The sequence below is a fragment of the Callospermophilus lateralis genome, chromosome 12 (assembly GCF_048772815.1).
Source record: "Callospermophilus lateralis isolate mCalLat2 chromosome 12, mCalLat2.hap1, whole genome shotgun sequence".
Taxonomy (NCBI): domain Eukaryota; kingdom Metazoa; phylum Chordata; class Mammalia; order Rodentia; family Sciuridae; genus Callospermophilus; species Callospermophilus lateralis.
This window is the reverse complement of record NC_135316.1, coordinates 45,399,638-45,424,772: the sequence shown is the minus strand read 5'-3', so window position 1 is coordinate 45,424,772 and position 25,135 is coordinate 45,399,638. Positions and strand designations below refer to the sequence as shown.

The 25,135-nt window shown below is 38.3% G+C and overlaps 1 protein-coding gene across 4 annotated transcripts in view; it reads right to left on the bottom strand.

The window, feature by feature from the left end:
• Positions 1–6,064: 6,064 nt before the first annotated feature.
• Positions 6,065–25,135, bottom strand: part of Tbc1d4 (TBC1 domain family member 4) — a 204,283-nt gene continuing 185,212 nt past the window's right edge. For all 4 annotated transcript variants that reach the window (XM_076872615.2, XM_076872616.2, XM_076872617.2 and 1 more), the window contains 6 exons: positions 23,047–23,205; positions 20,072–20,316; positions 16,663–16,822; positions 13,807–13,976; positions 10,883–11,059; positions 6,065–8,577 (listed from right to left, as the gene is read on the bottom strand). In XM_076872615.2, the coding sequence (XP_076728730.2) occupies positions 8,344–8,577; positions 10,883–11,059; positions 13,807–13,976; positions 16,663–16,822; positions 20,072–20,316; positions 23,047–23,205 (1,145 nt within the window). In that variant the 3' untranslated portion in view covers positions 6,065–8,343. The remainder of the gene's footprint in view (positions 8,578–10,882; positions 11,060–13,806; positions 13,977–16,662; positions 16,823–20,071; positions 20,317–23,046; positions 23,206–25,135) is intronic.

Genomic DNA, 25,135 nt, shown 5'->3' with positions numbered 1-25,135 from the left:
GCTGTCGCAGGAAGAGGGAAATGTATGGACTGAAGGGACACAAACATTTAGACCATGGGTGATCATAGACCAAAAAAGGGCACCATAGAGCCCTGTGTGGCCACCATCCACCAGGATCCTTCAAAGTATGAGCCCCTTCTTAGGGAAAGTGGGGTTTCGATTGTGACAGTGCCTTCAAGTCAGAGGACTCTGCTCTTAATAACTCTTTCTACCATTTCCCCTTATATTATGTCTGCAATCCTTTACCATATTCTTTTGATATATGGGACATTTGGGTACATATAGCTGATTATAAGTTAAACTTCGGAAGGAATGGGAAGAAAATCAAGTATATTAACTCACTGGGGTCCCCAGTACCTCTCTGCTGGCCTTGCCTTGTGATTTTAAATATAAGTGCTATTAAAGTACTAGTGAATGTGCTAATTACATAAGCTTTAATAGACTTAAACAGCTTTACCAGACTTTAATAGACTTAAATAGATTCCTTCCTCTAAGTACCAAATTTACTATAGAAAGGCTAAATTAGGGAGCAAAGGGGACTGAAACAAAGTAATTTATTTGCTAGACAAAATAGAACATAGATGTATAAATTAAATTGAATATGCACAAGTCAGTGAAAGTCAACATAGTAAATACTGTAGTTCCATTTTGAAACGTCTTATTTCTGAGACATTCCCAAACAGAGTGTAATGTTTTAACTGCCATGATTATTTCTGAAGAATAGCATGTTCTATTGAGATGGGCCGCTGTGAATTCACAAATTAACTTAATTTCAAAAGGCAAACATCAGACCACTTCAGAATTTCACTTTGCAAGAGAAAAGTTGAATACTAGCAACATTTAAATAGCTCTTAGAAAAAATACTATTCTCCAGTGTTTGCGAATCAGTATCATTACTGAAAAAACCAATTTGCCCAACATCAGTCTTGGGCATTCTAGGGTTCTTTTCATGTAATAATAATAACAACAACTCACCCAAAGTGTCATTTCTTGCTGCAACTGTTCCAGTTTAGGGCTCTGAAGGCTGAGCAGTTTGATTTCACCAGGTCACAAACCACAGATTTATTTTTCCGGAGTGAATTCACAAAATCCCAGCTCCTATGACTGATATATTGATATATAGCAGCATTATCCACTACAGTCAAAAGGTGGAAGAAATGCATTAACAGAGGACCGTCTACAGAGTGTGACATTCTATCTACAGAGGAACGAAAAAACAAAATGTGGTATGTATCCATACAACGCAATATTATTCATATTTTAAAAGAATGGAAATTCTGGCACATGCTACAACATGGATGAACCTGGAAAACATCACCTGGGTAAAAGAAACCAGTGACCAAAGGACAAATACTACATGATTCCACTTAGGTGAGGTGCCCAGTCCTCAGATTCAGAAACAAAAATAGAATGGAAATTGTAAGGGGCTGGGGTGGCAGTGAGGATCACACAACAAAGTGAATGTAGTTAATGCCATTGAACTTAGGAAAAAAACAAAAAAGCGCTAAGATGCTACATTTTATGTTGTATACATTTTACCACAATTTTATAATTCTGGAATCCCTTTAGTTTACATAGAAAAATAGAATTGTTGCAGGGACTTGAATATTTGCAGTTGTATAACTAACCTAATATTTCTTGGTGACAGAGAGACAAAGCTAAATCATAAATAGAAGGATGCCTTGAGGCCATAGACTTTAAACAAGGGGAGCGAATGAGTTGGATGCTTAGGGAACCAGCTAAAAATAAGGCACCAGTCTCAGAGTGGAGACAGGCTTGTCTGAAGGGCCAGCACAAGCATTCTGAGCTCAGGACTCCCTGTACTTACTTAAACAATAAGAGCAGACTTGCCAAGGGGTTTGGCAAAGATTCCTTCCAACTGGATCTGCCAAAACCTGCCTGGTTTTCTTTTTTGTATCTAAGACTAACCAATCTTTTTTGGATTAACCTCACCTAATCTTTCTTTAGTGATGCAAATATATTTAATTAGATCACAGTCAAATCTTTCAAATCCAGAAAGCATTCTGTTTAAAGTGACCTTACAGATCAGAGCAAAGATTATTGATTTCACTTCAAAGAATCTCATATTTTCTCTTATTTAAGAGGTTTCAGGGATATTTTATGGTACAGCCCAGGTATTAAAATTTATAGCCCTTACTTACTTGATAGTAAATAAAATATTTAGTTGGAACCAGAGTGTGGTTTTTTTTTCTGTATTTTATGCTGGTATCTAGGAAGGTCATCTATACCTAGGAGCCACCAATCATGATATGAAATAATGAGAATTATTGAGAGATCTGAAACAGACTGCATAGGGAAAAAGGGACCAGAAAAAGAAAGCAGAAATTAAGTGTAAGATAAACAAAGGACAATGGAAAAACACAAAATAACAGCATGTAAGCTATAAAGTACATGAGTACAATATTGCTACTATTATCAAGGGCTATTTGTCACCAACTCCTTGATAAGACAGAACTGAGCTTATTGCTTGTCATGATAAGGGAGAGCACCAACTCTGCAGAGCCTTGTGTCCCCAACACAGAAGTCAGGCAGGTATTCCAATGTGGCACTTGATTAAGATGGGTGACCATCATGATAGTTTAAGATTGCTCAAAAAAAAAAAAAAAAAAAAAAAACAAAGTGAGCATTTCTAAGGGAGAAGTTCAAAGAGTCTTGAGATAGAAATTATCTATTGAAAAGTTCATAGGACTTAAAAACAGCATACTACGGGGGACAAAGCCACATCAATGTTTACAGCAGCACAATTCACAATAGCTAAACTGTGGAACCAACCTAGATGCCCTTTAATAGATGAATGGTTAAAAAAAAGGTGGAATATATACACAATGGAATATTACTCAGCAATAAAAGAGAATAAAATCATGGCATTTGCAGGTAAATGGATAGAGTTAGAGAAGATAATGCTAAGTGAAGTTAGTCAATCCCAAAAAAACAAATGCCGAATGTTTTCTTTGGTATAAGGAGGCTGATTCATAGTTGGATAGGGAGCGGGAGCATGGGAGAAATAGACAAACTCTAGATAGGGCACAGGGGTTGGAGGGAAGGGAGGGGGCGTGGGGTTATTAATGATGGTGGAATGTGATGATCATTACTATCCAAAGTACAAGTATGAAGACATGAATTGTTGTGAATATACTATGTATACAACCAGAGATAAGAAAAATTGTGCTCTATATGTGTAATAAGAATTGTAATGCAAAAACAAAGAAAAAAGAGTCTCTTGGATACAAAACTACTCCAATAAATACTGCTATTCAGAATTCATTGTGAACATGGCCCCTAAACAGTGTGGGACAAGTGGGTCTTTGTTCTTAGTACAATCTGTACATTATATAAAATGTAAAATATCTTATCGACTGCTTTGTTAAACAGCTCCAGAGAGCACCATCCACACTCTATGTAAATAATGCTCCTGGATTATTCAGTGCAACAGACCTATTATATTCCCATTACCTAACGTAATATATTTAGTCTTGGGTGTAAGAAACAATACAATACATTATATATGATATAAATTGTACCTCCTACACAGTATATAACATTTATGATAAGGAGGAAGCAGTAGAATGCTTTCACAATTTACAAAATGTTGCTCCACACATTTGGATTTTTGTTTGTTTGTTTTGTGTGTGTGTGTGTGTTTTTTTTCATAAAAAGGTGCATTTGTCAGATAAGAACTGATTCAATCAAGAAGGAGACCTTTTTGAGGTCCCAACCTCTAGCAAAGTGCTTGACCCACACTAGGCCATCAAGAAACATAAAATGCTAAATACTATTAACCTACCTCTCAATTTACCTGACATCCATTAACATGTTTTTGTAGCAGTGTAACTAGGAAGTTGGCTTTTAGTTGCTTCACCTCATTTGGGGGTGTTGAGAGGTCTGGGAAGTCCAGCAGCCATCTTCCCCTTGCTAAGGCTATGACACCCCTCCTTGGGGTTCACCCTGCCACAGAGACCCAAGGGCATCCTGAAGGAGGCAGCCCAGCGGGATGTGGGAAGGAAGGTACACTCCAGCCCCTCTGCTGAGCGTGCAGCCTCTACAAAGCCGAAGGACAGCTGGCTCAGAGAGATGGAGTGTACCATTTGCCCAGAACAGAGCACAAGACACAGACAGAGGCAGGAGACCCTGACAGGTTATTTATTAGGGAGACTCTTATGCCAAAGGTTGGGCTTGATCCTGGGAGAAAGGGAAAGCCTTTGAAAAGGGGCTTTAGGCTAAAGATAAACTTAATAAGATTAATGTTTTAGGAAGGTCCCTTTGCTTGAGGTAAAGGACGCTAATGACCAGAAGCAATCCAGGTAGGAGATGCTAACCCATATTTGGCAGGCTTCCCTCACATGTCCTCTGGTGCCATATATACCTTGGTATAGGATTAGCATCAAAGGAATTCTGGCTCCACATGTGGAGCACCAAGATATTGACATGTACTGAATGTTGCAGGTAGACTGCAGGGAGAAAAGGTTACTGAATAAAACAGAATTCTGCTCCCCAAGTCCCCACTAGACACAGAGACAAGTACCTAATATCTGTGGCTTATGAGTTTGCTCCCAGAAATCAGAAATGGCCTGTTTAACTCACTAGAACAAGGACATGCACTTAGGTAGCGGCTGTGTGGATGGCGTAAATGGGTAAATACTGTGCAGACAAAAATCAACAGGGAAAGGGAGAAGCAAAACTGACTGAGTCCAGGGCCCTAAGTCAGGTTCTCACTAATTTTGACTTGGGTTTCTAATGCATTTGCCTCATTGCAGTCCTTCTCCCTAGTTTCTACCCAAAGGTATCAAATGGATTGCAGCAAACCTGTCTCTCTTCATGTTACTGCTACTTGAGAGCTCAGCCTCCTTCGCATGGTCTGTGAGGCCCTTTTGTAAGAGTTCTTGTCTGTAAGGAGACTCCTCTCCCACTACACCCTCATGGGACTACACTCACTAGAATAACTATACTTAGGCCTAAGGAATGAGTTCTGATTTCCGTGTCATCTTCTCTCATTCATACACTGTTTTACACAAACTAGGCAACTTCTGCTGGCTTTTGCAGATTCCCAATCAAGCCTCCCTTCCTTCAAACCATTTTCACACCCACTCCAGGCGCTACCCAGCCCTTTCCCTTTGTGGAATGGGAATTACTTTACACACCTGTTAACAGTACAAATTCTCTTGTTTTCTAATTAACCCCTTCTTCCCACCTAGACTGTAAGGTCTTTGAGGACAAGGACTATAATTTTCCCACCTTTGGATACTTGGCATCCAGCCTGGAATCTGCTCACAAAATCTAACTGTGGAATGAATAAATACCAGTAGTGAAACCAAGATTCAGATCTAGAACTTCCCACCCTAAATTCAGTGTTTTTTCTCATTATGTCACAGTTAAGATCCTCACAACATGGCAGAGGACCCAATAACTTCACACTATCAGAGGATAGATTTTTTTTTTTTATTCTTCATCCAGCACTGTGAGAAACAAATTGGTAATTAAATGTGTAGGTCAACATGGTTATTAAGAGACTACACTATTAAGCCTACACTGCCTCCTTTCAAAATGTTTAATTCCCACCTACATTGAAAGATAGTTAAAAATTTTAGTCCTAAAATTAGCAACATGACATAGTATCCTTCCTTGTATTTTATTGCAAATTTAAGAATATTCAAAAGATCTATTTTTAAGCAAACACATTCATATCATATCCATTGGTAAATGCCCTTCAGATACAGAAGCAATTTTTCCAATTAAAATTCTTATTTTTTCATATTCTCTTTCTTGCTATGAGAGGACCTAGAACATAAAAAGGGTAGAATGAAAATCTGTCGGTGTGGCTGCCTTTTTCTTTCCATAATCAGCAGCAAAATGTTTCATTGATCGAGAAAAAAAAAGTGAAAATGGTAATAACGTGCTCTCATAAATATTTCAACATTATCTTTGTGGTATGGGATTCCAAAAGGAAGAATATCAGTATAGCAATTTTAAATAGTAGTAATCTAACCCACGCAGGTTTTATTTAAAGGTCTCTACCCCAAAAGAGTAATAAAATCAACAGGTCAAGAAAACTTTAACAATGAATTTATTGGAAATGAACAGGACATTACATTAACCAGATGAAGATGTAAAATGCATGGAGCATAACTGGTGGGACATTTTTAAAAATCACAAATGAGAAAGAAAATTCATTTTCAAAAGAAAACATTGTATCCAAGTCACCTTAATCTCTGAACACCATAATATAACTCATAATGCTGGCATTAAACATCGAGAATAAAGTTTACTTTAAACTGAATAACAAAAAGAAAAGCTTCCCTCCCCCAACTTGAAGACTTCTTGGCTGTCATTTGTATCACCACACCCATAAGGCAATTTGTCTCACCATAGAGTGAGATGATATTTGGCGTATTCTTTTTTTAAATTTGTTTTAGTTGTAAATGAACATAATATCTTTATTTTTATGTGATGCTGAGGATCAAACCCAGGGCCTCACGTGTGCAACGCAAGCGCTCTACCACTGAGCTGCTACCCCAGCCCATGTCATATTACTCTTGATAGGGGAAAATTAAAAAAAAAAAAAAAAAAAAAAAAAAAAACCTTCTAAGGAGAGATTTTCAAGAAATCTAATAACAAGTCAATTGTTGGTCCCCAAGTGAATGGGGTACCTAGAATCAGCATTTTCTAGAACCTAGAAGTGATATTAACTTGACTTACTAAAACAGTCATTGTCTTTTAAGAAACCACTGAGATTCAATGGCATGCTGATCTTCAACAAGAATCTGTACTTTCACTGTTTCCAGTGGTAAGAGGGTTTCAGATGTCTGTCATCTGTTCATGGCGATTTTCTGAAACCTTGAGAGTTTTACTCTTGCACTCTGTAATATATTTCAGCTTGTGTATAACAAACTCTCTTTGAAGAAAATTACCCCCAAATAATCCATCTGTGAAAATCAAAGTGCTGCAAAAAGTAGTGCCGATAAATAGTTTGGAAAGGCAAAAAAACTGCACTGATTTTCAGAGGCACTATCGTAAAATCCTCTCTGAAAGGGAGAATTGCACGTGTACTTTGAAAACGACTTCCCTTCTGTATACCCAGCATGCATGAATGTCTTCTAACGAGCTATTTGCAGGCAGCGGAAGCTCGGAGTCCAAATCAGAATTGTAGGTTTGGGTTGGGCTGGGTGCCACTTTCCCTTTTCCTCCCAGTGGATTTCAACAGTTTTTCCTAAACATTTCATGGTTCTCCTAAAGTTTCCCATGAAAGGGGAAGGTGATTAATAGCTTATTAGATTCTATCAATTGGCCAAAAAAAAAAAAAAAAGTATCTCAACACAGTATGTCCTCTTTAGGAAAAAATCAATCATAATTGCATTTCCTTATCCTAAAATTGAAGGTCAAAAGAACTAAATTGTGGGCTTTTTACAATTTGGTGGGGAAATAGCCAATCTGTGTCACTTGGTTACTGGGGCACCAAGTAACTGTTCACAACAGAAGAAATTTAAATAAAAAGATAGAAAGCTAACCGAGACAATTTAGATCCTAAATTATATTTTCAAGGCCTGATATTTTCAGTCTGAGTCATAATGCTGGTCTTCTTTGCTAAAAATTAGCAACATTCTTTTTTACCTTGAGCTGGGCAGACTCAGCCACGGTGTTCTGCTTTCTCCTTATTTGTGTCTAAAGCAAAGCCTCACCAGACTCAAAATACATGAAGATGTAACATGCTCATTGGCACAAAGCAGGCAGGACGAAGGCCCCAAAACACTCACTACAGCATGATTAGCAACCACTCACTTTCCTCATTCAGACAATGTCAGTAGAACTTAAGACAGGTACACATGAAGGTACATAAAGGTCTCCACCTTCCCACCATTGCGTGAAACATGCTGTTCTTTGGAGAAAAAAATACATTCATTTTTTTCAAGTATATTTCAATATACAAAGATGCTCTAGCTTTGTTTCACTAAAAAGACAAAAAGACTTCGCATGTGTCCAAGGGAAATCTCACTTGAACTTCCCTTTGGTGTGGATTTCATGAAGTTCTGACTAAAAAAAAAAAAAATGCTCTAAATAGATGTCTACTCATTTTATTTGAAAGTATGAACTCTTTAGATCCATTTCATACGTATGTACGGAGTTCAGCAACAAGAGTGTCTGTGTACATGTACGACGGCTTGGGATGGGCGTGCTCTGATGAGAGCGAGGGCCACTTGCCGGCGGGCTCAGCACCAGCGCTGGGTGGTTCGCCCAGCTTCAGTGTCCAGCTTGGGCCAGCAGCGCATGGGCTCTTCCTCTCTGATAATAGGCTAAGGAGCACTTTGTGCTGAGACAGCACATCTTGAATTATGGCTTATTTCCTGCCTTGGCTTTGTTGTTCGGGTTGCAGTTTAGTTCTTTCAGCAGCGTTTCGCAGTTGGCTAGAGCATCGGCTGGCAGCAGCTTCCGGATCTGCTCCACTGTCTTTTGATAAGCCATTTTTTCTTGTTCCAGGGTCCGGATTAAAGTCTTCATTTTGGTCTCTCTAGTTAAAAGATTTTCCAGGTTTGATTCCAAGGCTTGAATTTTAGCATGAGCCACCTGTTTGGAGGGGAGCGGGGAGTAAAATTATCCAAGTGAAAAATGTAAAGAATCTAGTTCTTAATGACAGCAGCAGCCAGGCCCCATGTCTGTAGTAATCACAGATATAAAATCACTTAGTAAAATTTTATGTGAAGTGTGTAAAAAAGGATATTTTTAGATTGCTCAAAAATATAACTATTATACTAATATGACTAATGTCTTCTCACTGACTGTACTAAATCATCACCCCACAATGCTGGGGTCCTCACTCCACGCCCACTGGGGTTCCCTGCAGGAGTGGGGTCTGGCCTGGCTGAAGGCGAAATGGGATTCCTGAAACCATCCTCCAGTGCTCAAAGAGGCTTTCTGCCCTCTGACTGGACATGCAGGTTCTTGAAACACATACTTGGGATTCCAGCAGTTTTTATGGTGTACTCCAGAAACTTAAGAGACGACTACATGGAAGTGTCAGTGAAAAAGTCTGTAACAATTAAGAGCAAGCTTAGATTAAGTGCCAGCTAGCTTTCCCCAGCGAGGAAATGCTCAATTTGTCATGGTTGAAATATCTGAACAAAATAAGGGACAAGATGCCAATTGTTGTTTTTGTTTTAAATACACCATGTTGGCTCATTTTTGAATAGGAAAAATGATCAAAGTTTCTATGGGTCGGAGCTGAGGTGAGATACAATGAGGGAAACTAGGTGTTCCTACTTTAGAAACCCCCTGTTTCTAACCTGTTTCCCTCCCAGCTGAATTTGACAGGGGCCTCACCAAATGGAAGCAGGGTTTGAGAGTCTTCTAGGTTGGAGGCAGGGTGAATGGCAGGGCAGAGGAGGGGTGTGGGTGAACAGAAGTCAAGGGACCATCAGGAGCTCATCTCCCTGGAGAAGAGTCACCCATTGCTATGGTTTGGATACAGAGTGTGTCCCCCAAGAGCTCCTGTGTTGGAAGGTTGGTCCCCAGTGTGGCAATTTCATGAGGTGAGGTGGTGGGGGCCTTGAAGGGGTGGGACTGAGAGGCAGGTCTTTAGGTCACTGGGGGCTGCCCCAGAAGGGAACAAGGTAGATTTGATAAGACCCTGGTTAGTTCTTAAGGGCTGTTACCAAAGAGCAAGACTGGCCCTTCCCAGTGCCTCTGGATTCCTTTCTCACCACATGATCACACCCTCTTCCACAAAGTCTCACCAAGATGACCTCTGACATGTGACACAGGAGTGGTGGTGAGGGGGTTGCATGAGCTAGCACCACACTGTTTAGACTTTCAGCCTCCAAAAGTGTGAGTTGGAAAATCTTTTCTTTATAAGTTACTCAGTCTCAGGTATTTCATTGCAGACAGAAAATAAGACTAATATACCTACTATCCTCCACTCCTCAAGCACTTTTAAGGGCCTCTCCTCAGGGCATGAACACAGAGCCCACATCATACTAACCGCAGACGCAGAATACTACTGTATAATAAAGTGCCTATTGCATTTGTAATATGTATTTATAAATAAATATTTGATATTTCATATTCTCAAGTAATTGTAAACTCCTAGATGGCAGGAACTATGTGTTACATGTTTTTATGTAGTTCACTCCAAAAGTCTCCTTCTCTGCCCCTTTCTGTTTTACTCTAGATAATTCTTATCATCCCCAATAGATTTTTGAAAATGTCTTCTAGTTGGCCTCCCTACATCCTCCTCATCCTAATCTGTCTCTATCAAGATTTTCAGATTCTTTAAAAAAAAAAAAAAAAAAAAAAAGATTTTCAGGTTCTTCTTTCTAATGTATGACTCAAAAACACTGAAAGAGTTCCCTCTTAACAAGATTTAAAGCCATGTTCTTAGATTTGACATGAAAAGTCACCTACACCTCAGCCTCCATCAGATTTACCTCACGACTCCCAATGTATCTCATAAATTAATACCAAGCTAACTCTGTGCTCTGCCACATCCTCCCTATTGGTGCCACCCTCCTGGGGGCCCAGTGTGAATGCCCTCTTCATTTCCTGCTTCCAAGAACCAGCTCAAGCTTTCCCAATGTCTCATATTCAGTTCTTTCTCCCTTGATCTTAGCCAAATGTGTCTAATATCCAATAAGAATTTAACCATATTCTGTTTTGAACTGCCATTCCACCATTTGCGGGGTGTGCATTTTTTCTCCTCCAAGTGAGATTTAAATCCATAAGTGCATTCTTACTCCCAGGGTACTTGAACACAATCTGATACATGAGCCCTTAGCAGCGGCTGGATCCACAGACACAAACCTATTATTCCCAGTATAGTTTCTGTGTGTGAAGGATGCATTCATGCACTTCTTTGGTCAAATGTTTCTCTCTTTACCTGTAATTTTTCTAGTAGGTCCATGTTCTGTCTTTTCAGTTGGCTATTGGCCCTCTCCAGCTTCTCTATAGGTTCATTATCCTCACAGGTATATGAAGATTCCTGAAGCTCATCCTGCAGGACGTGATATTCCACCTCATAGGCATGTAACTGTTTAGAAATATCCATCTCAAACACCTGCCACAGAAACACCAGAGGTTAGTCTGGCCTTCAAAAGATTATGATATTATATGATATAAGCTATGATTTCTGTACTGGCATACTTCATATTACTTCCAAATGCTTATTAATGAAGAACATTAAAACACACAAAAGGTGTGACTATCAATGCAGGAATAAATTGGATATAGATTAGACTGTTATATAAAACACAGAATATTTTTATACAACTGAAACATTCTGATGAGACACAGTCATGAGAATAAATTAATGTCCAAGGGTATTTTGCAACTAAGATATTTATAGTCTAGAAACTGTCTTCTGAAATGTAGTATACCAGATAAACAACACCAGTTTTGAGTAATTATGTTAAAGATAACTGCTGCTAATTAGTAAGCAAAATTGAATAGTGAATTTCTATACTACATAGAACAAAAGCATTTCTAATGTATTTGTCAATGGGGCAGAGAGATCTTTAATAAATGGTTTCCATGTGAGCCTCTGGGGAATCATTTATATATTCTACCACAAAGAGAAACCTCAAAAACACACACCCTGAGCACTGTCCAGAGCTGTAAGGTTTAACTAGAGATGCTGATATTCTCCCAGATTATCACCAAATAGGAAGACTATCTGCTTAGAAGTTAGAGGACAAATGACCCTCCATGGTGTAGACTAACTGGAGGCAGCTGGGGTGAGTGAGGCCGCAGCTACCATTCAGGAAAATATAACTTATCCTATTACTATTAAAAAATATTTCAATATTAGAATTTTATATAAGGGGTTTCTAGACTAACTCATCTTCCTCACAACCAGGCACCCTCTTCCTTTCCCAGCAGGTGAGGATACACTGGACTATTACATGACCACTAAAAGTGATCATACGGATATGTATTGACTGACGTGGAAAAACAGCTAATACTTTTTTTTCTACAGTGTTCATAAATAAAACTCATCAAGATCTCCTCCAATACCAGCAGTTCATTCCAATTAATCAATTCTAATTGTTAGGAAGCTCTCTCTAACATCAAGTCCAAAATCATCTGCCTATAAATTCTACCCACACTTCCTGGTAGTAATATATAAAACCAAGCCATTTCCTCTTTAGCTTTTTGTTTTAATTGGTAATGTTGGGGATTGAACCCAGAGTCTTGTACATGCTAGGCAAGCACTCTACCACTGAGCTACACCCCTAGACCTCCTTGTTAACTGAGGTAATATCTGATTTCAAATCCCCAAAAGCACAATGTCTGACTGCTTGCCAGTCAAAAGATATTTTCAAAGAATAAGTAAATACAAGAGTATTTTAACAAATAAAAAACTATTATTGGATATTTATAGAATGTTCTGCTTGTGGTTTAGGTTCCATGCAATGGAAAGATAATCCTATATATGATAACAGGAGTTCACATTATAGTATATAAAATACTTTAACTTACAATATGAAGACATAATAGGATTTGATTATTGTTCTTCCCTTTTTGTAGGGAAGCTGAGACTCAGAGAGGCTGTCCTTCCTCAAAATGACTATTATGTGGTGAGTCACCAAAACAAATCTCAAATTTACTTTCTCTTCTCTAAACTCTTGTCTTCTTCCTGCTATCCCAAGTGCTTCCAGAAAAGTAGTAAACTTTATCAATGCTCACAAAGCATTACCGTACGTTCTACAAATCTGGTCTTTAGTTTGTTCACTTCATCTGAACAGCATCAATGTATAACTACCACTCACCAGGTATCTATGAAGAGCCAGGGACTAGACACATGGTGTGCAGATTACTTTCCATTTGCTTTTTGGATCCCTTCTCTCTTCTCATCCCTTCTACTATGAACCAGGAGGCAGACTCCTGTGAACCACATGCCCCACAATTCCTTTCTGGCTGGCTTCTGGTTGGGCTTGGTCAATGGGAGATGCCAGCCAGAGATCAGAAGGGTACAGGTCCTTCTTTTCTAATCCTGTCCTACTTAGTTTACTAAGAGCTCAGTAACTGTGAAAGGATCCCCTCCTTCACATTTCTGGCTCCCGCTGATTCTGGTAACATCTTAAATCCTTCACATGTCCCCTCATCACCAAGGAGGAACAGCTTCCCTCTGCTTATAGTTCCTGGGCACCTGGACACAGACGCTGGATTCCCTTAAGCCACCCACACCTCTATAAATGCTTCCTTTGTCTGAATCATCAGAGGGAGACGATGTCTCCTTATTAAGTTTCACAAAACTTCTTAGGTCAGTACTGACCCATTTTGGAACTGAGAGAAAACTAGGGTTCTGAAGATTTAGGGTGATTATTTGCAAGCCACACAACTAATAGGAGACCAACTAATAGATAATAATGTCAGCAAAAAACATTTCTTGGAGGAAAAAAAGCTAGAAGATGGTGCAAACCCAATACTTTCTAATTTCAAAACCTGCACACCTACATTATGACCTCCCTCTATATTTTACAACAAAATTAAAAATACAAAGGCAAGGGGATCTCATTTTATTCTCAGATCTTCCTGATTGTGAGTTCTATTTTCAGTTTCAATGGAAAGTATTCCTGAAAAACCCATGATGTAACACTAAATCACATCTCCTGTGCACAGTCAGATAAACAATGTCACAATATAAAAATTTCACAATAGCATAATTTCTAAAAAAAAAATATATCTGATCAAAGTTAAAAAAACATACCTGTCAAGCAAAACTATACTTGTATGCTAAAGCATTTACCATATAATCAGCAGAGAAACTGCTATATAATCTTATTATTATCATTCAAGTCATACCTGGGTAATAATTTTTTCCATCTCAGAGGTATTCATATCAGGTAGCGTGTTCTTAAGGAATTCAACAATGTTTTCAAAGTTTTCACACTCCATAATAAGAGTCTCTTGGCTACTCAAAAGGCTGAGTGCAACCTTGAATATCACTTCAGTTCCCTGAAGAAAAATAATATCTAAAAGAAGAGATGATAATTTCATGACTGAAATTATTCATTCACTATTGTCAAAGGCATATTCTTTGTGCTAAAGGTACTCGTTTTATTATTTCAGCATAACCAGAGAATATTTTGCAAAAGAAAACTGGTCAAAATCACCTAATTAAAAAAATAATAATATGGCTAAAACAGACAGATGTGTGACTATTCCCCTTACTTATTAGGAATCTCAGATAAAGCTAGGGGAACAGAGGAAAAATTATATATCTGTGTGTCTATATGTTTTTTATAATTTTTAACAGCAAATTAATGAGACTAGACACTTTCAACTGATATTTAGATTTTTTTCACAACAGAACATAAAAGCAAATCAACACAGCCAATTATTACTATTCAAAATCTTATAATAAAAAGTAAATGAGACAGTTAGTATATAATTAAATCTATATTAGATCAAAAAATTTTAAAACCTTAAAAGAAAAATTAAAAGTAATAACAAAATTATAATCTAAATCAGAAAATTTACCCTTACTCCAAATTCTGCTTCCTTGCAATGCAAACATGCAATAGTTTTGAAAAACAGCAAATACATTTGTATGAATATATTTTCAATATATGCCATTATTTTATCAATAATATATAACACAAAGTCTTTTTAAAAAGAAGGAACTGTGAACTGAACAGACACTTCATTGAAGAAATATAACTGATCAACAAATATATGAAAAAGTGTACAGCATCTCTAGCAATTAGAGAAATGCAAATCAAAACTACTCTAGGATTTCATCTCACTCCTGTCAGAATGGCAATCATCAATAATACAGGCAACAATAAATGTTGGCGAGGATGTGGGGGGAAAGACACATTGCTGGTGGGACTGCAAATTGGTGCAGCCACTATGGAAAGCAGTATGGAGATTCCTAGAAAATTGGGAATGGAACCACCATTTGACCCAGCATAACCACTCCTTGGTTTATACCCAAAGGACTTAAAATCAGCATACTATAGTGTCACAGTCACATCAATGTTTATAGCAGCTCAATTCACAATAGCTAGACTATGGAACCACCTAGGTGTCCCTCAATAGATGAATGGATAAAGAAAATGTGGTTTATATACTCAATGGATATTACTCAGCTTTTAAAAAAAAAAAAAGAGTAAAATTATGGAATTTGCCAGTAAATAGTTGGAGCTGGAGAATATCATGCTAAGTAAATAAGCCAATCCGACCAAACCAAAGGCTGAATGTTTTCTCTAATATGCGGATGCTAATTCACAATAGGGTGAGGGGCACTAGGAAGAACAGCTTTACCTTAGATTAGGTAGAGGGAAGTGATGGGAAGGGAGGGGAGAGGATGTGGGGATAGGAAAGATAGTCGAATGAAACAGACATTATTACTGTATGTATATAGTGACTACATGACCAATATGATTCTGCAACATGTACACTCAGAAAAATGAGAGATTATATCCCATCTATGTATGATATGTCAAAGTGCATAAAGGCATTCTAGTGTCATGTATAATTAGTTAAAACATATTTTTAAAAAATTTTATAAAGGAAGGAACTGTGAAAGAAAAAAACGTGGTCCCTCTTCTTGCTCACACATCTTTCCCTTCATGACAGTCTCTATTTTCTACTAAATTCAAAGAAGAGAATTGAGCAACTATTGTCCAGCTGACAGCTCCCATCAGAATCTCATAACAAGAAGCAAGACTACTGGGGACACTTGGTTCTTGAGCTCTGATGGCAAGCTTCCAAGAGCAAGTCGAAGAGATGGCCTGAAACACTATTTCAACTTGATATAGAAATACATACACAAAGGAATTTTATATATTTCTGAGAAATGCATACATAAAAGGATTTCTAAAGATTCATTAATAGGAACACAAACTCCAGAGTACACTTCACTGGAGAAAAGCAATCATGTATGTTCAATAAACAAGAGAAATCTGGTGACCACCTGACTTAGACTTAGCACAATCTGATTTCTCCCTCTCTCTAAACTCTGTCTATAGGTTGCATTCCCACTAACATAGTGCTTAACTTTTAAAACCATAGCCCCCTGCAAAGAAAGACAAAGAATTATAATCTGGTATAGGTATACACATTACACCTATGTCTTCAAAACCAAAGTTTCTCCAAATAGCATTTTTCCCATGTTATTTGTAATATCCTGATAAATTTCAATGAATTCTATTCTTCTTCTTTTTCCAAAATGCTAGTAATGACCTACAATTGTAACAATACTCACAATTTGACAAAAAAGCTCCAATCTAGCAAAAGCACACCCATGAACAAGTACTTAATACTTGATAATGGCTTCTAAATAGATGAACAGAACACAAAAATTATGTAAGCCCTTTCTGAGGCTACCACGATCCTAACAACATCATTACAACTAACCTCTAGTGAATTATTGTTGTTTTATTTTTTGGCTTTTCATACAATAGATAAACCAAACTAAAGACTTGTGACTAGATTTAAGGGCCCCCAAAGGGAGCATAAACCATGTCACATTGTCTCCCTCTCTGGCCTAGTGCTGAACACTATGATTGGAGAAAGACAAAGTTTCTCCAAACAATAGTGTAGCAATGTGCTATCCTGTATAACACATGATAAAATATTCAAGGCATCACATGGCTAGAAGGATATTACCTAGAATAAATAGCACTGTCTCGTTAGGTTACAAGTATCTCTTACCAAAAACTCTGGCTACAAATCCTAATGAAAATTGAGAGGCAAAGAGTGTGAGAAACCAGGGAGCAGCATAAAGACTGGGGCTGATTTCATTTTCTTCAAGATGATTGTAGAGATCTCTGTGGTAGTCGTGAAGGAGCCTGGACAGCTGGTACATTTGAATCTAAGGTTAATTTGGAGAAGAAAAATTAAATATTATGCATTTATCTGAGTGTACATTGGAATTTTATTACTTTACTATTTCATAACAATTCTTATATATTCAATAAATAATAAAAATGAGTATGACTTGATTTTTTTTCAATTTAAAGTTGATATTCAAGTCCAAGTTCATGTTACTGAGGTTCATAAAACAAGTTACTATAAGTCCATGTAAATGTCTTGAGCAAGGTCTTCTATCATGTGTGTTTAGGGATCATTTACATACACATGGAATTGCTTATGTAATTTAATCAGAACTGTTCTGTCTTTGAATTTCCATGGAAAGTACCTTCTAATTTCGGACCAGTTCCAAAAAAGCATCCATTTTAAGATATCTACAATGTTCAGTGTAGAAACAAAGCTTGCCTCTATTTGCTGGGCTCAGCATCTGATTTGTGACATCCTATGCTGCTGTGATACAGTAGAAGTTTAAAATGTCCTGGGGCCAGAAGCTTTAGGTGTTTCTTCTAATACCCAAGTTATTTAAGCAACATAATTTTCATGGGATTAAAATAGTTAGTGCAGTTATTTCTGAATGCTTCCAGAATTAAAAGAAATTATTTCATTTGGCCACCAAGTTGATTACTGGCATTTCAAGAACATTATGAAGACATCATATAAGAACTAAAAAAAAACCAACCAACCAACCAAACAAACAAACAAAAAACTCTATGTCTATATTGCCAAAGTTATAGCAATAACAATATATTGTACTTTAATTTAAATTTCGATCCACAGAGTTATAAAATGACGTTTCTTGATCAGTTACATAAGTTTAATATTTTGTGACGTGTATGTAATATTTTATTAAATCTAGTAGAGTTTCTTTGGAAGAAATTCTTCAAGTATCACCCTACATAGGTAGCTCTATGAAAATACAAATAACCAATTACACCATAAATTCAACAGTAGTTTCCTGAGTGCAAAACTAAAAGTAAGGTGACTTATTTGGAAAAAAAAGTCATAAAATACTATATATAAATACAGCCAGTTATGTTTGACCCTTATCTTTCTCCTGGTGCACACCTATGTTGCATGAACAATGTAATTAATAATAATCTAGCTATTTAAGTTGCATAACTAGGTTGTTAACTATCTGTGAATTACTTGGTCTGATATAAGCTTATAAATGAATATAATATATTTGTTACTTATATTAACATTATTGGTTCTATCAACATATAGATTTGTCCAGTGGGGAAATAGGAAGTTTTAATTAGGTGACTGACATTAACATTGATATATCTTTGAAAACTAAGTTTCCACACAAGCTGTGAAAGGAAGGAATCAAAGAGCCACAGGAAGTCATAACTATAAAATAAGCAGCTTAGCTGGAGTCAAACATAAAAGATCTTTTTAAATGAGATTATTATAAATAAATAAATCCAAGTCACTGTGAGACATAAAAAAATGAGATTATTCTCATAATAAGTCATGGTCAATGATCTACTTATTTCCTTCACTTTCTAAACTTGGACATCAAGGTATATTTGGGCAGATATGGTGAAAATTCAAGCTTCCTTCAAAGAAAACCCTGATAATAAATTCCTACTTGCTAAAAACAAATAACTTCAACTCTACTTTATTGATAACAAGGCAGATCTTCAGATGGAAGAATTAGAACCAGAGGGAGAAAGGCAGAGAGATAGGCAGGGGAGAGAAGATAGAAAAGAGACCACAGACTTCAGGGAGAAAAAAAAATATAATGCTTTACATTTAACACAAAAATAAGTAGAAGCACAGTGTGATAAAATATAGATATTTAAAGTTGAAAAAGACCTCAACCCCTCATTTTATAGATAACTGAATCAGAAAGCCAGGAGTGTCCCAGCTCACCAACAGTGAAGAAAGAAATCAGAAATCCTGTCAACAGAGTACTGACCCACTGCTGCAGGCACTTATGCATACTTGTGAAAGTCTTGATTGGACCAAAACCACCCACTTCCTGATCTAGAAAGTGAAAAATGCTACATCCCATTTTATAAAGCATGAAGATCTACTTTCCTAAGGTCCCTGATATTGTAGCCTAGGAGGCTGCCATCAATGATTTTTTTTTGTTGTGTTTTTTTTTTTGATTGGGGAAGAGGGGATACCAGGGATTGAACACAGGGATACTTAACCCTTGAGCCATATCCCCAACCCTTTTCTAAGTTTTTATTTTGAGACAGATTATCACTAAGTTGCTGAGGCTGGCTTTGAACTTGGGATCCTTCTGCCTCAGTCTCTCAAGTCGCTGGGATTACAGGTGTGAGCCACAGTGCCTGGCTATCATCAAAGATGTTTAGACATCTACAATTTCAGAATTAGAGACATAAAATATTTCTTGGTAACTATATGCCTTATTAAGTAAATGTATAAATCCTATGTACATGGACGTTTGTCATGTCAAATTGATGAGCACATGTGTGTGTGTGTGTGTGTGTGTGTGTGTGTGTGTGTGTGTTTTTCTGGCAATTGAACCCAGGGCCCCGTGCCTGGTAGGCAAGTACTCTATCATTGAAATACACCACTGAGATACATCTCCAGCTCAATGAGGAATTTTTATTTTATTTTATTTTATTTTATTTTATTGAGAGAGAGACAGAGAGGGAGAGAGAGAATTTTTTTAATATTTATTTTTCAGTTTTCAGCAGACACAACATCTTTATTTTATTTTTATGTGGTGCTGAGGATCGAACCCAGCGTCCCGCGCATGCCAGGCGAGCATGTTACCGCTTGAGCCACATCCCCAGCCCTCAATGAGGAATTTTTAAATGGAAAAATCATTGTATTTTAAAACCATGTTTCTGTCTCTGGACCAAAATCAAACACTACTCACAGGTACCTTCCATTCTTTGGAATTCTAATGATAGCTACAAACTGTTGTCTCTGAAAATCAGAGCTATTTAATTCCTCACAATGACGTCAATTCATCCCATTCAATATAACATTTATTTTCAAAATAAAGTAAAAAATAAAATATTCCATAGTCATTATTAAACAGACCTATGAATAGTCTTCAACCAGGAATCAAATCACTGTAATTACGTGTCCTGGTGAGCACTCCCCATAGGCAGTGTTAAGTAATTGAGTACTTAGCAAAATCCCAAATCCCACACTCTTAAGACAATGGGACCAAACTTGTTTAAATCTGAACTGTAATTTAGAAGAACAAGATTTCTGGTGACAGCCTCCTGCCTCCTGCACTCCTTGTGAAGAACCACAGTCTCACCTGTAGCGACATCATGTCAGGTCTGTACTGCTTGCGGAAGCCTAGGTCATACATGAGGAACTTCAGCATCTCAAAGGCTTGCTCTTCACTCATGTGCAGAAGCAGGACTCCGGCCACAAAGCTGATCCCCTGACAGTAGCCCACTTCACTGTCCAGCAAAGAGTAGGCCTTTAGGAGGTTAAAGAGTGACAGCTGCCCCGCCCCAAGCTGTACAGAAAAGTAGGGGTGAGTAGGAAATGTCCTTCCTGCAAAGAAAGAGAATACCTTTTAGAGGAGACCAGAGTGCAAATGCAAATTGGTGAACTTCAGGAACAAATGAGCACCCTCCCAAACTAGTGACAGCTGCTTGGAATTTTCATCTCATAATTTCTCTCTTTGTCTCAAGCCCCAAGTTGTACCTGCCAGGCTCCCATCCCACCTCCACATACATGGTACAGGGGCAAACATTTTATACTAACCAGCATTCCTTCCACCAAACAACAGGATACAATGAAAATCCCCAGACAAACAAACAACATATCGAGGAGAGATTGCCAGAGAACAGAACTCAAAATGTATTCTGACTATAAATCAGGACAAATTCTAAATTCATATAAAAACCACCCTCTAACTAAAGCCAGAACTTATATAAGAGGGATCATACTATTTGAAAGAGAATTTTACAACTGAAAGAATAGCCCAGTGACAGAGTGCTTGCCTAGCATGTACAAGAGGCTTTGGTTCAATCCCCAGCACCAGGGGGGAGAAAAAGAAATTTAAAAATTTTAGTAGTCATAAACAGATTTATTGCTGCTTTTCTTATAATTTTAATATTGGAGGGGCTTTGTGGTTTTGCTTCACTTTATATTCAGTTTGTCATTTGGGAAATATTTCTTTTTAAAATATCCTTTGTTCTGTGTTTCTTAAAATGCCTTCATGAACCATGTAGATCCCCTTTTTTTTTTCAGTATCTCCAAAAAAGATACACACACACACACACACACACATGTGTGTGTATACACATATATGGCTATATCCATATCTATGTTATATATATATATATATATATATATGAGGAGGACAAGAAGCATAAAGGATAGAGCTGATTTCAAAGAAATTCCTTCCAAATTTACCTCTGGGTAAAAATTAGCACAGAAACACCAGTTAGCAAGCAAACACAGTCCTGTGTCACTAAAGAGCTGGTGCCAGGTACTAAATCAGACCCATCTTCTCTACCAAAACTGTACATGCTGCTTTGGGACTCGTCTTATGCCACAAAAATGAAGGGGATGTTACTAGCTTCCTTGTGAAATGATTACTCAAGTCAGTTAGAATTTGCAAGAATGTCAGATTTTTACATGTTTTCTACTACATATGCTTAAAAGTGATTTTTTTTTTTCCAGGAACTGGTAAGATTAATTCTGCAGAGTAAGGAGAAGAAATGAGAAAATAACAAAAATATGCTGCAGAAACACAGATGGCTACAAGTAGAGCGAAATAAGCAATTTTTCAAATTATCATTTTACTCTCTCACTTAACATTTTTGAAAACAAAAACTAAAAATACACTATCCAAGAAGCTGAGTCCAGCTCCATATTTGTCAGCCTTTCCTTGTTACCTGATCTCATCTCCCTCTTTGCTAGCAAATCCTGACTAACCCTGATTGCAACACCTCAATCCTATTTCTCATCACCAACATGTTGTCCCGGAACTACAGCTCTGCAAGAGATCCCAGGGATTGCCTAGTTCATGCCCCTATTTAACAAGAGCAAATTGCAACTCAGAAGCAAAGCAATCTAGGACCACAGTTAGTGGTAGAATCAAAACAAGAACTCAAGTTTTTAGTGTTTCTATAAAATTTCCATTTTAATTCTACTGGGCTCAAAAAGTATTTAATTAAGCTGGGCCCTTCCCCAAGAAAGGCTGTTTGTCATCCAAAAGGAACAGAGGTAAAAACTAGATTTTAGCCAGTGATTTTTTTTATATGCCCTAATATGAAATGACCCCAAATATAAGGTAATCCCCTGTTTACCTCATGAGCTCAAATAACATTTCTGGCCAATGGCAATAATCACCTCTTAGGAGTACAGATGAAACAGTCAAACACCAATGGACAATATTTAGATATTTTTAAATAAAATACACAAAAACATGTTAATTTAGGGAAAGGAAAGACAATAAGATATTTTAAATCATTGGATTTTATTTTTCATAAATTATTTGAAATTCAGCATTAAAAAGATTGCTTTGTGATACTGTCACTGGAAATCCTCCCCCAGGTCATAAGTACCCATTCTTTCATTAGTACCTTAATTTTTCAACCATCTGATAGGTAGGTATCCATGATGCCTACAGCATAGCCATTTATTGTATTGATATTCTTTGTCCCTGGGACGTGGACAGTGGCCCCCTCCATCTTCCTTATAAAGAACAGGCTGGGCCTATTTTTCTGCCCTCTGAGTTGTCTACTTGCGGTCTTATCAAATGCCATCCAATCACTCCTGAGGTTATAGACAGACAACCACTGTATTGCTTGCTTCTTGAAGTGCTGGGGCTTGAATCAATCCCAGGAGCATACTGAGCAAGTGCTACACACTCTGACTCACATCCCCAGGCCTCTACATTACTTTTTAAAGTGATAACTACAGGCTTGCTTTCAGCCATAGGTCCAGGGTACAACTTTGCTAAATTTTTTTGGTCCTCTTTTAACCTATTTTGAAACCAGCACTCATTAAGATATAATTGTCTTTCCTAAAAGTCAGTTATTCAAAACACAGAGACCACTCTTTACAGTAATTCAGTTATAACACCTTTTTCAGAGGGCAAGTTTGGGGATGAAAACTTCATTTTAGACTCAGGCATTTATGGTGTCTTCGATCAGATTTAAGGCTAATTTACCCCGGAAAGGAAGGTCTGCAGTTCTGCTGATACCAACAAACAAACCAAGACCCAAACCTGCTCTCTTTTGTTAATTACAATCAACTTGATGCACATACCCAAATCCACAAGGATAGCATGCTGCTGGGCGGTGAGTCGCTTCAGAAGTTCTTTATAGGATGTGTCTGGGGGTTGGTGCTTGTTAGGCAACCTGTGTCTCAGGCGATACTGCAAAGCCAGGAACTGCCAAATTTCACCTCGTCGACTTTTGGGAACTCCTACAATCAAAGAGATATTTAAAAATAAATAAAAATGAAAAAGGCCAGGCTATTAACTCTGAAATCAAGTTGCTAACTTGCAGTCAAAGAACTGTTTAATTCTTGAAAATAGGCAGCTGGACTGGACTGCTTGTCAACCCCAGGTCACGGTTACGTGGTATAATGTACTGCCTGAACCACTGTTTGACAAGTGTTATCCTACAGCTCCTGATGTCTCATGAACAAAAATCTTCAAATAACAACCAGGGCCACAATGACAATCATTGGGCAACACTAAGCACCTAATTAAAGATTTTACTAAGGGTGTTAGCCACCAAAACTCATATGTGCACTCAGAGTAACAATCCTAAGAAGTAGGTAACCACTATTATTCCCACTTTACACACAGAAATGCTGAGGTGGGAGATTATGTAATTTGCCTGAGTACCCACAGCTAATAAGGGATGGCACAGAATCAGCACTCTGAAAGTCTGGCTTCAACGGCCAAATTCTGAAATCCAAAAATGTATTACTGAGGGGGACCCAACATGGCGGCCGGCGAGGAGGCAGCACTTTCAATGCCTCCGCAGTAACGGGATCAGAGAGACCCATTAATACACCTACATGCAACCTGCTGAGAAACTTCTAGCAAAATTCCGCTGAAAGGAGACCTGCCGGGAATTAGTAAGTCTATTGGAGGGGTCAGTTTGTCCCAGACGAGTGAATCTCGGCAACGCGGAGCAGGGGCACAGTCCCGCCAGCCGCCGCCGAACTGCCGCTGCCCACACGAACGGCCACTGCCTGCCTGGGCCCCCGCCGGCCTGGCTCTGTGAACAGCCTCTGGCGGTTCAGCAAGGCAAAGGACCACCCCCTCCACCCCTCCCACCCCCCCCGCCGGTTCGGCGGTGCAAACGACGACCCCCCCCTCCTGTGAACAGCTACCGCCCACCGGGCTCTGCAAAAGGCCCCGCCCACACTGTGAACGGCCCCGCCCACACAGCAAACGGGCCCCGCCCGCCCAGCTCTTCGAACAGGGGAATCAGGAGTGGCGCGGGGCCCGCGGCGCGGAACTCCCGGCTACCGCTCCCACCAGTGCTGACAACTGAGGTCTCTTGCACCAGCTTCCGGGGGCGTGGCTACCAGAGGGCAAGCAAATTCACTGGGGGTTCTCAGCCCCAAGCTCTACAAACTTAGGGTCCAAGGGAATGGCAAACAGGGAGAATGTGCCCAGGCGTTCATGAAAACAGGGCTCACAGGAGCAGCAGACCTGGCATGTAGCCAGTATTGTGGTGAGCATCACCAGTGAGTGGGGCCTAGCTCGAGGAAAAGTGGGGAAGTGACTAGACACAAGAGAAGGCCCTAGGCACTCAGGATTGGAGACCCGCCCAGTCCGGGAGGAAGAGCTGCTGCACAGTGACTGGCTCCTGCCTACTGAGAGGAGAAGCTTGGTCCGGTGGGCACAGCTCCACCTACTGGAAGAATAGTGAATCGAACTCTAAGACTGCATTTATTAAAAAAATTTTTGTTGTTGTTGTTGTTGTTTTTAAATTTTTTTAATTCATTTTATTTTATTTTATTTTATTTTAATTTTTCATTTTCATTTTTATTATTACTATTATTATTTTTTAAATTCTTTTTAATTTTCTATTTTTTTCTTTCTTCTTTTCTTCTGTCTTTTCATTTCTTTTCAATTCTCTTATTCCCCCTTCCTTGAATTCTACCTGCTTACTCTCATTCTCTTTGGTGATTTCTTCCCTTCCCTTCTAATTCCTTTCCTCCCAAGCATCAAATAATTTATAGGAGTAAACAGTAACTCAGCAGTCAAAAAGAACAAGAAGCAACATGAGCAGCATAAAAAAACAAGGAAGAAAAGGAGTACAAACAATGCAGGACAGCCTAAATATTCAGGAGGATATAGAGTCATCAGAAACATGGTCATATAAAGAACTCA